General features: G+C 47.2%; 1 protein-coding gene across 1 annotated transcript in view; it reads right to left on the bottom strand.

Moving 5' to 3' along the window:
- CPXM2 (carboxypeptidase X, M14 family member 2) overlaps positions 1-16024 on the bottom strand; it is a 153747-nt gene that overhangs the window by 29578 nt on the left and 108145 nt on the right. The window contains exon 7 of the mRNA XM_003922120.3: positions 3997-4085. Coding sequence (XP_003922169.2) covers positions 3997-4085 — 89 coding nt within the window. The remainder of the gene's footprint in view (positions 1-3996; positions 4086-16024) is intronic.

The raw sequence follows: 16024 nt of genomic DNA on the forward strand, positions 1-16024 counted from the left end.
GGCTAAAAAGTCTTAGGTATTACAATGCTTTGTGGTCCTCCAAAGCTCAACCCTATCTGGCAAAATCCTATTTCTTAATATTTAATATAATGTGGGGAGGATGATTAAGAAAAGAAGTCTAAGAAGTCTCCCTAGAAAGGTAGTCATGAAAAGAATGTTAAGAAACATCATCTTAGAAAGTACCAGGGTTTGTAAGACTCTTGGTCTCTTCAAGACGGTTTTCCCAACTCTGAGATGGAAATAAACTTGGCATCCTGGTGTCTACTGAATTCCAGGCTCTGCTGCTTCTCTCTCTACTGAAGGAGATAGAATCAAGGGCCTCAATTTGTGGCAAAATATCAGAAGGAAAGTATTCATAAAGACGGTAAAATGTTATGCACAATGACACTTGTGGCATGTTTCATACTTTGTCAGTATTCATGAAAAGTTATGAATTGGGAGATATCCAATTGTTCCAGAGCAGGAAAGAAGCTGAGAAAAGTATGATGCATCCACTCACCAGAACATTCTGCAACCTCACAATCACAATTATGAAGACAGCACGGAAAATCGCTAATGATCCAATATTCGCTGAGAAACACAGGGCCAAGACGTAACTATCCTCTGATCAAAACCGTAGGAATTCTGTGAATACAGAAGTTCAAACACCAGATGGAAATGGGGAGAACATGAAAACTGCTGTTTTTTTTTTTTTTAGAGTAGTGGGCTTGTGGAGGATTTGTCTTTCGGCTTTTGGTTTGCATTTGATGCTGGCACAATATTGTTTATCCAGTGGATGCAAGTATTTAAAAAAAAAAAAAAAAAAAAAAAAAAAAAAAAAAAAAGGAGAGTGGAGAAGAGGAAAGTTCTCTTCTGTCATCTTTCCTCATTTGCTTGAGAAACACACACTACACCTGGCCCAATGGAAAAGAAATTCCAGAAGGAAGGAAGAGGGAAGGGATGGAGTTAGGCGTGTCTGGATCTGCAGGCTTTCTCCTCCACCCTGGCCTCCTGCCCCCACAGTATCAGGCTGAGCATGGAGTAAGTGAGTGTGTCAGTCGCGGTCCCCATAGGCTGGTGTCCCTGGCCATCCTTAGCTGCCTTGGAAATCAATGTCATTAGATGGCTCCCTTCCGGACGGTGTCTGCCATGTTACTTTTTTCTACCCGCATCACACTGTCTGCACGTGGGCTGTCAGCCAGTACTTCCTGGGCATTTGGGACCTGACAACACTACCCAAACCAAAGTAGGTCATTATCCTTGTCCTCAAAATCACTTCTTCCTTTTCTCCACAGAAGCACACCAGGCCCCTTTTTCTCCCCAACTCACTCCAGCAGGTGACCACCACTGGGCAGCCTGCTTCAGAAATGCCTCTCCTCTCATCCTCCTTCAGGCCCAGGGGCCTGCCCTCCTTACAACTTCCAGAAACACAGCTCTGCACACCAAAGAACCTCCACGGACCCCTGCCTCTGGATAAAAGCCCCTCTTGGCACTCAGGACCAGCCTCTTCTCAGCTGCCTGCAAATTGTCACAGAACACACCTCTCAGCTCTGACCCCATGCCTTTACTCTTGCTTCCCTCTCTGTTCAGAGAACCCTGCCTCCACCCCTGCCTGACGGCGTCCAGCAGCTCACCTTGGATGACAGCTGACCTCCTCTGCAACCAAAGCCTCCCAAACCATGGCCAAGTAGATGGCTCCCTTCTCCCTCCCATTCCCCATGACTGCGACAGCCTCGAATATACACATTGACCAAGTGCACATTATGGATGATATAAACGACAGGGTCTCTTCCCTCGTTGTCCCAAGTGAGGGAGAAAGGTGATGTATATGTAAACCGGCAACTATGCAAGTCTGAATTGCAACACAGGCTATAAAGGCCTTCAGCATTCTCTTGGAACAATTCCCTTTCCCCACCTTATAGTGCCAATGTCAGCACTTTCTCCTTCCTCTCTTCCTCTCTTCTCCACCTCAACTACCTGCAGCTCCCCTCTGCCTGGAAAGGTGTCTCATAAGTCCGTGCTCTCTGCACAGAAGAGTCACATGTCCCCTCATTATCTTCCTCCTCCAATGCAGTAAGGTTTTCTATTTTCACTTCTTGCTTCCTGCTTCTGTTTCTCATTTTTTTTTTTTTGTTTGTTGTAAATGTCTCTTTCAATAGTAGGGAAAATGAACAATTTTTTCCTGAGGGAGAAAGATTTCTACAGTAACCTAGCAGACTCCATATGGGGAAATTGCTCAAAATGTTGACTTCTTTCCCAACCCCAGGAGCCAGGAATACAAATGGCAAATCATTTCTGGCTTGAACATTCTTCAGGATCGATGGGCGCTCTCCTGGACAGTTTCCAGTGGAGAGCTGCTGAGCTGTGGGATCTCACAGGGGTTCCCCAGTGTCACTCAAGGGGAATGCACTGACTATCCAAAGGTCCCTCTTGGCTCCAATAGTGACCAGAGTCGCCAAGCCCAAGTCCCCATGAAGGACAACTATTTACAGATAACAGCTACCTGGAGTCTCTGTGCAATTCACTCATTTTCAATGCATTTAGATTTATTGCCCTTGACATTAATTGCACTGAGTTGATATTGTCTCATCTGAGCTCAAGAAGCTATCCTGAGACATCCAGTGAGCAAAGTGGAGTTAACACACCAGTGCTCCATAAAATGAAATGGTGAGCAGAGCCATGTAAATACCCCAAAATGTAGAGCAGCAGGGATGATTCACAGCCCTCAAGTCCAAACACATTATCTTGATTTCTGAAGAGCAAGACAGCAAGAAGATTTCTTAGCACATCCCACCTCTAAGTCTGTGCTGACAGGTGTCTGGAAGCTATGTGTGAGTATCTCAAGTTAGATCACATCAAGACAAACTAAGCTTGTTCATTCCATGGGAATGGGGCTCCGCTTAATTGCTCCGACCTCAGAAACACATTCCACATTTGTACTGGATGGCTGCTCCCCTCCCTTAGCACCTATAAGCCCTCCCTTTGAGCCATGTGGATTTGCCCTTGATGAATCCTTGTTCTATAAATGTATTCAGAAGGACATTTCTGCATGTTCTGTCTCTTCAGATTCTTAGCTCTCTGAGCATTTCTCATTTGCCAGCTCCTCCCCATGCTTTCCAGCACACGCTGGGGGTGGGCGCAGAACAGGATTTCATAGGCACCATGCTTAGCATAGGTACAGCCATTTTAGCTTGTCCTAATAAACATGCTATCCCTTCCCCCTTCTGCACTCAGTATGCAAATGCTGTCAAAAGCTCAGAACTATTAGGTTTCTATAATTAAATCTGGGGGATCTTTTCTTTCTAACAATACTAAGAGCTATGAAGCTATCAACCAGTAGTTCTGAAACCTGGCTGGACAGCAGAATCACAAAAAGAGGATTTAAAAATCTGGATCCCCAGGTCCCTGTCTTCTAAGGATTCGGCTTTAATTGGCCTGAGATGGGGCTCAATTATCAGTAGCTTTACAAATGTCCCCAGGTGATTTTAATATGCAACCAAGATTGAAACTCGGAGGATCTGAGTAATAAGCAGTGCTATAGTCTCTCAGTGCTCAGTTCTCCCATCTGTGAATAACAATAACAACAGTCCCTGCCCTTCTAAAGTTATTAGGAGGGCTGAACACAGTCATGTATGGTCATGTTGGTCCTATATGACTATTTCATGCTATTATTATTATCTATGTTATCCTAGATCCTCTTCCTTCTTCAACTCTGCATATGACCAACATCCTTAAGTCAATGACAGACCTCAAAAACACAATTAATTTTTAAGACCCAGAGCATTAAATGAGAAGAACTTGGATTCAAACTGTGTTTCAACAATCTGCCAGCCAGGAAGCCTTCCTTTGGTCACCTGAACCCCAAATCTCGAAATGACAAGCATTGAATGTGTCTTTGGCAAACCAAATGATCATTCAGATCCCTAATAATCAATTTCTGGAAAAAAAATTTAAGTGCTTATGAACACATTAATTTTGACAAATTCCTGGCATGAGGCTTTGTGACCCGGGTCTTACCTGGCGCATTTCCTTATAGTTGTGGTGCTTAAAATCCAGGTCATCAGTGGTGGTCATCTCGTTCCGGCGGTGATAATAGTTATTAGGATCTAGGGACAGAAACATGGTTCTGAATTCACTTCCATCATTCTCTCTCCCACAGCATGTCTACTAGAGACCTGTTTCACATGGGGACTGCAGGGACAGTGCAGCCCAATCTCTAGCTTCTAATGTTGGCTCAGAGATGAAAAAAAACAACCTGCAAGAAGCAACTTAGAAGTCCGAATTACTCAGTGGTTGAGAGTATGGAGCCAGAATGCCTGGGTTCAAATCTCCACTCTTATACTTACATACTGTGTGAGTATGTAAGCGGGCAAGTCACTTGCACAGTGTTGAACTTGGATTTTTACCCATAAACAAGGACAAGAATGGTACCTCCCTCAATGGTTTGTTGCTAGCATAGATAAAACAAACCCATATACCCAGCAAGCTGTCAGCACTACATAAATGAGTGAATATCAAGACTACACACATGCATGAAAACTTCTGGAAGGCTATGGATGCTATTAGCTTCTTACCCAGCATTCATTCCCCTTTCTTCCTTCCTAAAAGAAGTCCTATGTTTGGGAATCTCCTTCTCCCACTTCTAGGAGGATCTCAAGTCCCAAGCTCCAGGGCTCCAACACGACTGGCCAATCAGAACACAGCCACTGTAATTGATCCAGATTGAAGGGAAGGACTTCATTGATGCAGAGGAGTAACAATCTCTCCCTAGCAGTAAGAATACAGAAGCATGTTGCCAAATTGCTACAGTGGCCATCTGACCTCAGGAAGCACTAGCCTCAGCATGACTTCAGTGGTGTGGATGACCCAGAGTAGAAGTCAGAAACTCCAGTAACACCAAGAGCGATTAAATCAACCAACCCCACAGCCCAATCTTGAGCAAGATAAAGAACACCTTTGCAGCTAAGCCAGTGAAAGCTGGTGTTTCTGCTGCGGGAGCTGAAGCATCTTGACGGGTATAATCGAACGTGTTAACAGAGGTGACCTCTGGGAACTGGGATTCAGGGGAGGCAATGTCTGCTCTTCACTTGATTCCCTTCCATATAAATTAACTCCCCATCCCCATTACTATAAGCCTGTATGGTTTATATAATTACAAAACCCAGGAACACAGAAAAGAAAGGTGAGAACAGGGAGGAGCAAGAAGAAGAAGGAGGGAAGCCGGGAAGGGACCACTCCATCTGCCTTGAAGCCCCCCAGCCAGCCTGGTGACATCTCTGTCAGGAAGATGCCACTGGAAATGTGGTGTATTTCCTGCTCAGTGTTCAGCACTGCCTCCAATGTGGAGAACCCACAGCCCTAGGAACCATGTGAGCAATGTGGGAACGGTACAGCTGTCTGTTGAACCCCAGTGCCTCCCAGGGCCACTCTACAGGCAGTGAGGGGCAGTGAGGGGATGAGCACTCTGTGTTATGTGGGCCAGCGAGGCCAGATCTGTGCCACCAGCTGTGGTCCACAGAGCAGGAGCATTGGCTGCTTGCTAGACCCAGCCCCGATCTACTGAATTAGAAACCACATTGCAACAGGATTCCAGCTGCCTCTGTAGACTTTCACAGTTTGAGAATACTCAGCACGTGTTGCATACATCTGCCATCAACTGAGCTAACCCTGTGCCTGTGTCCCCACAACCACAGGTCACAAACGCCATACCCAAGCTGATCAAGGTTCACTGAAAGACAAGCTTCACCCTTGTGACCACTTGCAACGAGTTACAAATCTCATATAGACCCAAACACCGAAAATACAGCTTTTAATATTCACGAACAATGTTCCAGTTATGCTATCACAAATAACTGTTACGGGAAGGGAAATAATGTAGGTGTGCAACTGGCATTTTGTCCAGACAAAGCCAAAGCCATTTAGGCTTTGCCAGACGCCCACAGTGATTTCTCAAGCCCTTTCCTCTGGGGAGTGGAGGCTGACCATGCCTCAGGCAAACTGCCTTCCCTTTGATTTCCAAACCACCACGTTTCAAAGCAAAGGTAAAACGTGCATTTTGCATTCATTTACACATAACTTACTTGCATGCTGTTTTCTAAGAGCCATTCAACACCCCCTAAACCTCGGGGGCGTCTTTTCAAAGGACTTTAAAGTCGCTTTTGTTTTGAAACACAAATGATGCCTTCAAGGTTCTTAAAAAGGATTGAAGGAAAACTCAGAGCCCTAAGTCCAAAAGAGCTCTATGTTTGGCAACTTTCTTCCTTCCTCAAGGCTAATCCGGCTTTTGAAGGATATGGGTCCCTTTACCAAAACTGTCTCAGAACTTCACAACTTTCACTCACCCACATTTCGAACAAATACTTCCTTACTTGTCCATTTTTTCTGATTGGACAAAGTTTCATTGAGACCCTATTAGGAGCCCAGCACTTAGGTAAGAAATGAGTGAGGACCCAGCCCAGAGTCCACAGACAGAGCCAGTGAGTCATCTAAGCCCGCTAATCCCTGCTTCCTTCTGTGGACAAGAGAAGCCCTTCCTCCTGTCAAAGTTGTTTCAACCAGAGCGACTTCATCTTGAATAAGAGCTGGATAAAATGAAGCTGAGACCTACTGGGTTATGTTCCCAATAAGTTAGGCATTCTAAGTCATAGGATGAGATAGGAGGCAGGCACAAGGCACAGGTCATAAAGACCTTGCTAATAAAACCAATTGCCGTAAAGAAGCAGGGAAAACCCATCAGAACCAAGATGGCAGCTGGGCGCAATGTCTTACGCCTGTAATCCCAGTACTTCAGGAGGCCGAGGCGGGTGGATCACGAGGTTAAGAGTTCGAGACCAGTCTGGCCAACATGGTGAAACCCCTGTCTCTACTACATATACAAAAGGTATGCGGGTGTGGTGGTGGGTGCCTGTAATCCCAGCTACTCGGGAGGCTGATATGGGAGAATCACTTGAAATTGGAAGACGGAGGTTGCAGTAAGCAGAGATTGTGATACTGAACTCCAGTCTGGGCAACAGGAGTGAAATTCCCTGTAAAAAAAAATAAATAAACAAAAATGAAAAAACCAAGATGGCGACAAGAGTGACCTCTGGTGGTCCTCACTGCTCATTATACACTAATTATAATACATTAGCATTCTAAAGACCCCCCACCAGCACCACGGCAGTTTACAGATGCTATGGCAACATTAGGAAGTTACCCTATATGGTCTAAAAAGAGAGGAACCCCTAGTTTCGGGAATTGCCCACCTCTTCCCCAGAAAACTCATTAATAACCCACCCCTTGTTTAGCGTATAATCAAGACGTAACAACAAATAGAAGCAGCTGAGTGGCCATGCCGCTGTTCTGCCTATGAAGTAGCCATTCTTGCTTCCTTTACTTTCTTAATAAACTTGCTTTCACTTTATGGATTCATCTCGAATTCCTTCTCCAGGAACCCTCTCTTGGGTTCTGGATTGGGACCCCTTTCCAGTAACACTCCTGTGGGGAATTGATTTTAGGTGCTTCAGCTATGCAAGTGTGAGCATGTGGCTCAGGTCTAGCCATCTAAAACACACTTCCTTCCTTCGGTTAGGCACTGACTCAGTGACGATAGCGACGATCCCAGGATCCAAGCCAGGCCAATCAGATAACTTTTCTCACAGAGCTTGCAGAATAGTCTCTTCTGCTGGAGCCCTCGGAGGGTAGGATGTAAGTGGGAGGTATCTGTGGCCAATCTTCCAGTCTACAAGTTAGTGACAGAGGGAGCCCTGGCCCCTACATGAAGGCCCTGACATGTTAGACCTATTCTTGCCTGAAGCCAAAGTCAGACCTGTCCCTGGAATTTTCACTTAGGTGAGCCAAGAATTTCTTACCTTTTTCTTAACCTAATTTGAATAGGACTTCTGACCTCTGAAATAGAAATGCAGACTGATCCAATCTACAGGGGCTTTAACCTCCTGTATATGGAAAACCAGCTGATTCTTCTGCAGCACCCTAGTTATTGGGATCCACAAACTCCAGGAGTGGAGCCTGAAAAGATCTTTCCAACCTTATTTCCCTTATTAAACTACTCAAACATTCTGCTCTGTCCAAACTGGTCTCGTTATGGGCTGAATTGTGCTCCCCCGCCAAAGAAAAGCTCTGTTGGAGGCCTCACCCCCAGTACTTGAGAATATGACCTTGCTTGGAGATGGGGTTTTTTAAAAGGATTTCAAGTTCAAATGAAGTCATCAGGCAAGTCCTCACCTAACGGGGAGATTTGAATACGGACGCTCACGTGGCGAAACACCAGGTGAGTAAAGGCAGAGGCTGGGTAATGCATCTACAAACCAGAGGGTGTCAAAGTCTGACATCAAACCACCCACAGCTGTGAGAGGGGCCTGGAACAGATTCTCCCTGACAGACCCAGAAGAAACCAGCCCTGCAGACACATCTTAGCTTCCGGCCTCCAGAACAGTGGCAGGATAAGTTATTCTAAGCCACCCAGTTTTGGGTACCTGGTTACAGCAACCCTAGGAAGCTACTACCTGCCCTAAGCATGTCTCCCTCCTCACCCCCGAATCTGTAGTTTTCTTCTGACTCCTCAGAGACTAGCACAGATGTCAGCTGCCCTGTAGGGCCTTCTGGTCACCCTCATCTCAGTCATTTCTTACTCCTCAGACATGGTCATAAAAATAAATCCTTAAATAACCTGCACTACCTTCATGTCCTTTTGGCAACCTATTCTCGGATATCCCTGATGTAAATTCATGGGAGCCCTCCAGGGACAGAGCTCACAGCCTCACAAAGCAGCCTCTTGTGCCATTGTCAGCCCTAATTGCTAGGAAGGTCTTCCTTTATCAAGCGGAAGTCTACCTGCTGATCTTAATTCTTCCCTCCTCAGCTAGGATGACTAAGCCTCCTCCCTTTCATGTACGATGGAGGCAGGAGAATAGGGGCTGGGGGCAGGAAACGTAGGGCGGATTCATGCTGACTTCCTAGAACTAAATCAAATGGAAACACTTCAGCTATGACAGGAAATATCCTCTCCATTTACAGAAGGCATACACCGAGTAAATGACTTTGTAACTTTACTTCATCCTTTTCATTGACATAGGGCATACACCAAGTGACCCCTGGAAACCTCTAGAGGGTATTTAAACCCCAGAAAATTCTGTAATGGGGCTCTTGAGCCCCCATGCTCAGGTCCACCCCCACTCAGTGGAGTATACTTTCGTTTTCCATGAATTTCTGCTTCTGTTGCTTCTTTCTTTACTGGCTTATTTGTGCATTTTGTCCAATTCTTTAAGACACGAAGAGCCTGGACATCCTCCACCGGTAACATGATGATCCTACTGATTTTGAAGAAATGTAGCGTTATTCTCCCCTGAGTTGTCTCTGTTCCTGCCTAAACATTCCTATTCCCTCCACCGCCCTCATGACGATTTCCATGGCTCTCACTGCCCCGGTTTCCTCCTCTGAACATACTCAAATTTATCTATCACTTTCCAACCTATAGCACTTGGGACTCTGACGTGTGGCCTAACAACAAAGCAACCAACTTATACCGGTTCTCCCAGGACTGTTCTGGTTTTAAACACTGTCACGTCATGAGAACCCCTCAGTCCCTGGCAGCCTGGATGGTTGTTCACCCTCTCCAGCCGGCTCAAGCAACTCTGGCTCGGTATCTCGTTTTTCGTGACAACTTAATTATGCGGCTTAAATCACTTTAGCTTCTTAAGGATCACAGGTCTGACTTGGCAGATGCATGCCTGCAGATGTCTTCTGGTTAAAAATTAAATTATTATTTGATCAGCCTGTTGTTTTGCTGTCTTAATGACCACAGTATATGAGAAAGCAATCTCATAACCCCACCTTAGGCTAGATATGACCTGCATTTGGCCAGTGCCCATTGATGTATGCAGATATAGCTTTAATCTTGAAGCAAAAAGCTTTTACCGACTTCATCCCATTGTTTACTGAATGCTGCTACATGCCAAGGACAGTATGAGATGCTGGGGAAATAAGTGTGAAAGATGCAAGGCCCCCAACCATGAGAGGGTCACTCAAGGCTCACGGAAGGAGCACACACATCCTCAGACACAGACGTGTGGCAAAGGCTGCGTTCTTCTTCATATTCTGTTTCAGGAGGCATATGTGAGAGAGAGGATGAGAGGCAGAGGCCCTATTTCCAGCTGCCTTCCCTGGAACACAAGGCATATGCTCTGTGACATCAGGCAGCTCAGGCAGACATTGGCCCCACATGTGACAGCAAACAACTGGACATTCCCAGGACCCTACGCACATCCACAGGATGTTTAGAAGTGAGAAATAAAAATAAAATTCTAAGCCCCAACTGACTGAAAGGGCCACTTCTTGGCCAAGAGAATCCCAGAGAAACCTTGGAAGCTGAGTTCACCGCCACAGTGGATGGTAAACAGGACTCATCTCATTACACCCCATCTCTCACTGGCCATCATTAGGTTTTCTACCCTATCGGCTAAACAGAAACCAGCCCTTTCAAAAGACAAGATCCTTCCCAGGCACAGCTTCTCTTCCCAGGCACCAAGCAAAGACAAGATCCTTCACCCCTCCCCAGGAAATTGCCTCCTCTATTCCCCTTGTCTTCAAATGTTCACCTTATCTTATGTCAAATGTAGATTTACTGGGCACTAACGTCTCCCAAAGATGTCATCATTTGTCTCTGTGCCAACTTAACACCCTTCCTGTAAGGAAAATGTATAAATACTAAACCTCCTGAGAACCTCCTTGAAAAAAACAGCCACAGATGCTTCTGTGACTTGTGTTTCTCCAGGGCACACCCTCCAGCTGGTCCAATAAACCCTGGTGATTTGAGGCTCAGGCCCACAATCCCTCAGAGGAGGAGGGAGGAAGAGGAGGTAGGCTAAGGCTTGAGTGTCAGTGGTAGGAGGCCTGGGCTCAGAGGAGGCCACAGCCGGTTCCCCATGCATCTGGGCTATGAGCCATGTTGGGGACCAGGGGACAGTGCAGACAGAGATGGAAAAGGGGCACAATTGGAAAAGGAGATCTAGGACAGGTGGAAGGAGGCCCATGGTGGCCCTGGCAGCATCAGAACCCATCTCGCCCTCACTCCTGCTGGTACTGGCACCCACACCAGCCACAGCTTGAAACACCTGAGCCCTAAACCAAGCATCTGCTCACTACATGAGACTATTCTTGTTTTGTTGTTTTGTTGTTATGTTTTGTTTTTTGAGATGGAGTTTCGCTCTTGTCACCCAGGCTGGAGCGCAGTGGAGCGATCTCAGCTCACTGCAACCTCTACCTCTTGGGTTAAGCAATTCACCTGCCTCAGCCTTCCCAGTAGCTGAGATTACAGGCACCTACCACCACATCTGGCTAATTTTTGTATTTTTAATAGAGATGGGGTTTCATCATGTTGCCCAGGCTGGTGTCAAACTCCTGACCTCAGGTGATCTGTACATGGGACTATTCTTAAAAGAACAGTAAGAATCCCAGATCAAGACCCATCACTGGGACTTCAATGGGACCAAGATTCTTTGGCTGCTCTGCTTTCTGTTTGCTACCTTCTGGTTGGGACCTTGATTGAAATGATTAGGTGCTCGCCTTCAGGGAAGAAGTTCCTCTTTTGGGAAGGCGGCTCACCTGCAGCCCAGAAGCCTAGGCTCAGGATGCCTGTGAGTGCTCCATCTAGACCAGCAGACCCACAGGGACAGCAGATTTTAGGTTACCCAGGGATGGTGGAGGGGACTGGGGCGTCTAAATGGGCTTGTAATCCCCATTTTTCTGAGATGGTTTAATTATTATTTTTTCTCTCTTCTTATTTCCCCAATTCCCCACTTCCTACTTTGCCCTTTAGAAATGCAAATACAGCCCAGGAGCGGTGGCTCACACTTGTAATCCCAGCACTCTGGGAGGCCAAGGTAGGTGGATCGCCTGAGGTCAGGAGTTCAAGACCAGCCTGGCCAACATGGTGAAACTTCATCTCTACTAAAAATACAAAAATTAGCTGGGCATGGTGGCTCAACACCTGTAATCCCAGGTACTCAGGAGGCTGAGGCAGGAGAATCACTTGAACTCTGGAGGCAGAGGTTGAGGTTAGCTGAGATCATGCCACTGTACTCCATCCTGAGAGACAGAGAAAGACTCCAGAAGAAGAAATGCAAATACAGCCTTTTACCTCCCCCTTCACCAGCCTCTCCCTGCGAGGCAAGTTCTTCTCACTCTCTGCTCCAAAACAGAAGTCTGGAAAGTTACAAGTGGATTTGCAAACCAAAGCAAGCCCCGTATGGAACCCCTCCAGGAGGTTGCCTGCCAAGGAAGGGGCCAGGAGTCACCAGCCCAAACAACCAGTAGGGAAGGCATCAGAGCTAGCATGGACCCCTCACTCTTGCTTATTCCCCTCCCCTCCCTTTTAAAAGTGCCCACTTTCTGCTCCAAAAGCAAAGCAGCACATGTAAAGATCAGACACCTCTTCCCCTAAGCTGGCTTCAGAATAACCACTTTCTCTATACCAGGCCTCAGTCTTGTTCATTGGACTCTGCATGTGGTGAAAGCAATGACCCTCCTGTTGGGTTACAGGTTCAGGGAGGTTTTAGGGGGTGATGACAAAGTTTTGAAACTAGAGAGAGCTGGGGCTTGCACAACATTATGAATACGTTAAATATCCTGAAAATGTACACTTTAAAAGGTGGCCGGGTGTGGTGGCTCATGCCTGTAATCCCAGCACTTTGGGAGGCTGAGGTGGGCAGATCACAAGGTCAAGAGATCAAGACCATCCTGGCCAACATGATGAAACCCTGTCTCTACTAAAAATACCAAAATTAGCTGGGCATGGTGGCACAAGCCTGTAGTTCCAGCTACTTGGGAGGCTGAGGCAGGACAGTCACTTGAACCTGGGAGGCAGAGGTTGTAGTGAGCCAAGACTGCGCCACTGCACTCCAGCCTGGCAACAGAGCAAGACTCCATTTCAAGAAAAAAAATAGTGTAGTGTATGTTATATGAATTTAACCTTGATTAAAAACATAATACAAAATAAAAAGGATCCCTGGCCCCAAAGTGCTCACTGAGGACACCAGAGGTGCAAGGTCACAGCAGATCTTTCTTTACCTGGCACAATGCCAGTCTCTCAGCCAAGGAATGGGCTCCCACTGTGGCCTTGTGACCTCCCTAAGCCCCAACATGCTCAGCAAACCCTGAACAGAGATGGCCTGTCTCCACATGTGAGCTGAGCAAGAAACCCCTCCCACAAAGAGCTGGCTGTCTGATGCTGTCACCTTTGTCCAGACCCCATTGGCTGCTCTGATGACAAGGTGGTTCCTATAGAGCAAGGCCAAGAGAGACCCAGGAGCCGCAGACCCCCAGGCACAGCCCCACCTGATCCTGGGTCATCACTGTCAACACAAGCATCAAACCCATAGCCCCATATGGCCCCTCAGAGGGGGCAGCACATCCTCTGTGCTTATTAAGGAAACTTCCACCCCATTTCCTATGTCCCCATTGCACAGCTTCTCCACTGCGGGCGCGGAAGTCCGGGAAACCCTCTGCTTCCTTGGCAGATGCTGCTGTGCCGACAGCCCTCAGCCAGTCTGCAGCCTGACTGGCAGGGAAGCTGTCAGGAAAGACAGTTTTCAAGAGTGGCTGTCTTAACAGCTTCCCAAGATCATCAACATTGGGCAGCTGGACCACAAAGTGAAATCTCACATTTATTTAAACTCGGTAAGGGGAAGCTGGCTTCTGCTGCCAGGAAGACAGGCTGCAGCCAACAAGGTCTGATCTCACCTCTGCTGGGAAGGATTCACTGGGAATAAGGGCATCTCACAGGTACAGGCAGGTCTCCCCCACCGTGCCAGAAGAGACAGAAGCAGCAGGTGGGTCTATCTTAACTCATATTGCCAAGAATCTGCCTCAGAATAGGCACCCCATACGTATTTGATATATGAATGAGTGAGTGAGTAAATGAATGAATGGATGGGTGGACATTCTAATCGAGTTACGTAAGAAAGGCTAGTTATGAAGAAGTGCATTTTCTAGGGCGCAGGAGGCCTCTAACAGGGGTCCACCTGAAGCTGCAATGTTATCACCCTATTACCATGTCAGAACAGATAATGGAAGGTAGGGTGGGGAGAGTAATTAAAGCGACATCATCAGGGTGAGGACAGTCACGAGGGTGTGCCATCTTTGGGTCTGAGTATTGGTTTCCTGGGGCTGCCATAACAAAGCACACCACGCTCCAGGCAGCTTAAAACAGCAGAACAGCTCTCACGGTTCTGAAGGATAGAACTTTGAAATCAAGGCATCAGCAGGGCCATGCTCTCTCTAAAAGCTCTAGAGGAGGGTACTTCCCTGCCTCTTCCAACGTCCAGTGGCTGCCTGCAACCCTTGGCTTATAGCCACATCACTCTGATCTCTACCTCCAATGACACATGGTGTTCTCCCTGTGTGCCTCCCTGTCTCTGTTTTCTCTTCTTAAGGACACCAGTCATTGGATTAAGGGCTCGTCCAGTATGACCTCCTCTTCATTGATTACAACTGTAAAGACTGTTGTTTCTAAGATCACGTCTGAGGTTCTAGGGGGACCTCCTCTTGATTGATTATATCTGCAAGGACCTATTTCTAAATAAGATCACATTTGAGGTTCTGAGGGGAAAATGAATTCTGAGGGGGACATTCTTCAGCCTGGTAAAGTTCGTCATGGCGTACCCTGAACAAATGCCCACTGCAAGAGGCCATCCTTCCAAACTGAGCTGCTTCTGTACAGCAAGCAGTGGGCTTCTTGTTGTACAGCTGAACCCAGGCCCAGAGTTTGAGATGAGACAGGAGAGAAATCTATGGTTCCCCGTGTGACCTGGCATCTCAACCTCAAATCCCAGAGTCCTCTGCACAGGGAGAGGCCTCAGCTTTCTTGTTGCTGGAAAAGTAGATTTGGCACCCTTAGGGAGTCACAGAGAGGACAGAAAACAAAACCGGGACAGGGTTAGTGGGGAGGAAGTATCTTCTCACATCCACTCACCACCTATGGAGTCTGGTGACCTTAGAAATGAGGCAACCACAGAACAAAATGGCCAAATCTCAGGCAGGGCAAGGAGGAAGAAGGGGAAACTGGGAAAAATAAAGCATACTGAGCACTAACCACGCACTGATGCTCTGTATACACAGCCTCATTTAGTCTTCACAGCATCCCCAGTCGGGAATGGAGGGGCTGCTGGAAACCTACAATCAAAACAAGAGCAGCCTCTTCTGCATCCTAGGGGAGTGGCAGAGTTCTTCTCATGGACATGGAATTCATGGTTTTGAAAGGCAAGGTGCCAGCTAGCCAGGATGGAAGAAGGTCTCTATCGATAAAAACCCAGACATTCCACCCAACACCCCAACCCAGAAGCCCTAGAGACAGGAAGCCAGGGACAGCAGAGACAGAGATGGGAAATGAGAAACAGAGACAGAGATAGGAAAGGTCTCCCCAGGGAGAGCACAGTTCTGACGCCAGGGTGGCAGCGTGGTGGGCTAGACTGAGGAGGAAGGCAGTGAGCAACGGGTTCCCCTTGCTGGGATGATAAGGAAACTCAGGAAGAGAAACGCTGATCGCCGGGGCTGCCCCTTTGTTATCCCCAGACCTTCTGCAATACTCTCGCATGCAAATCGGCATCAGTGGAGACTGCTGTTCTGGATCCCAGAGCCACTGGCAGGAAAGACCTAAGGCAACTCAGAGCAGAGCTGGGAGGAGGCCTGTGGAGCAGGAGGTGGAAGATAGCTGGGCAGCCACCCCAGGGCCCCCAGACACCCTAGGAAGGTGGAGATTTGGGATTTCCCATAGGACTATGATGAACATTTGCGTTATTTTATTTGAGTGTTTTATGAAAGAGAGACCTGAGAAGTTGAAGGGCTCAGCCACACCCCTACAGGGAAGGTCTTACCTCCATTCCATAGGAGAGTAAACCACAGAACATTTGCACAGGCTACCTGAGACCACAGTTGCTGAGGAGCAAATGTGGAATTTGCACCCAGGTCCGAGCTGAGCCCAAGCTCATGCCCCTTCTGTCCACCAGTCTTCCCCTGAAAGGGGTGTGAACTCATCACCTTTTCAAGGCCT

Source organism: Saimiri boliviensis, chromosome 12, assembly GCF_048565385.1.
Source record: "Saimiri boliviensis isolate mSaiBol1 chromosome 12, mSaiBol1.pri, whole genome shotgun sequence".
NCBI classification, from domain to species: Eukaryota; Metazoa; Chordata; class Mammalia; order Primates; family Cebidae; genus Saimiri; species Saimiri boliviensis.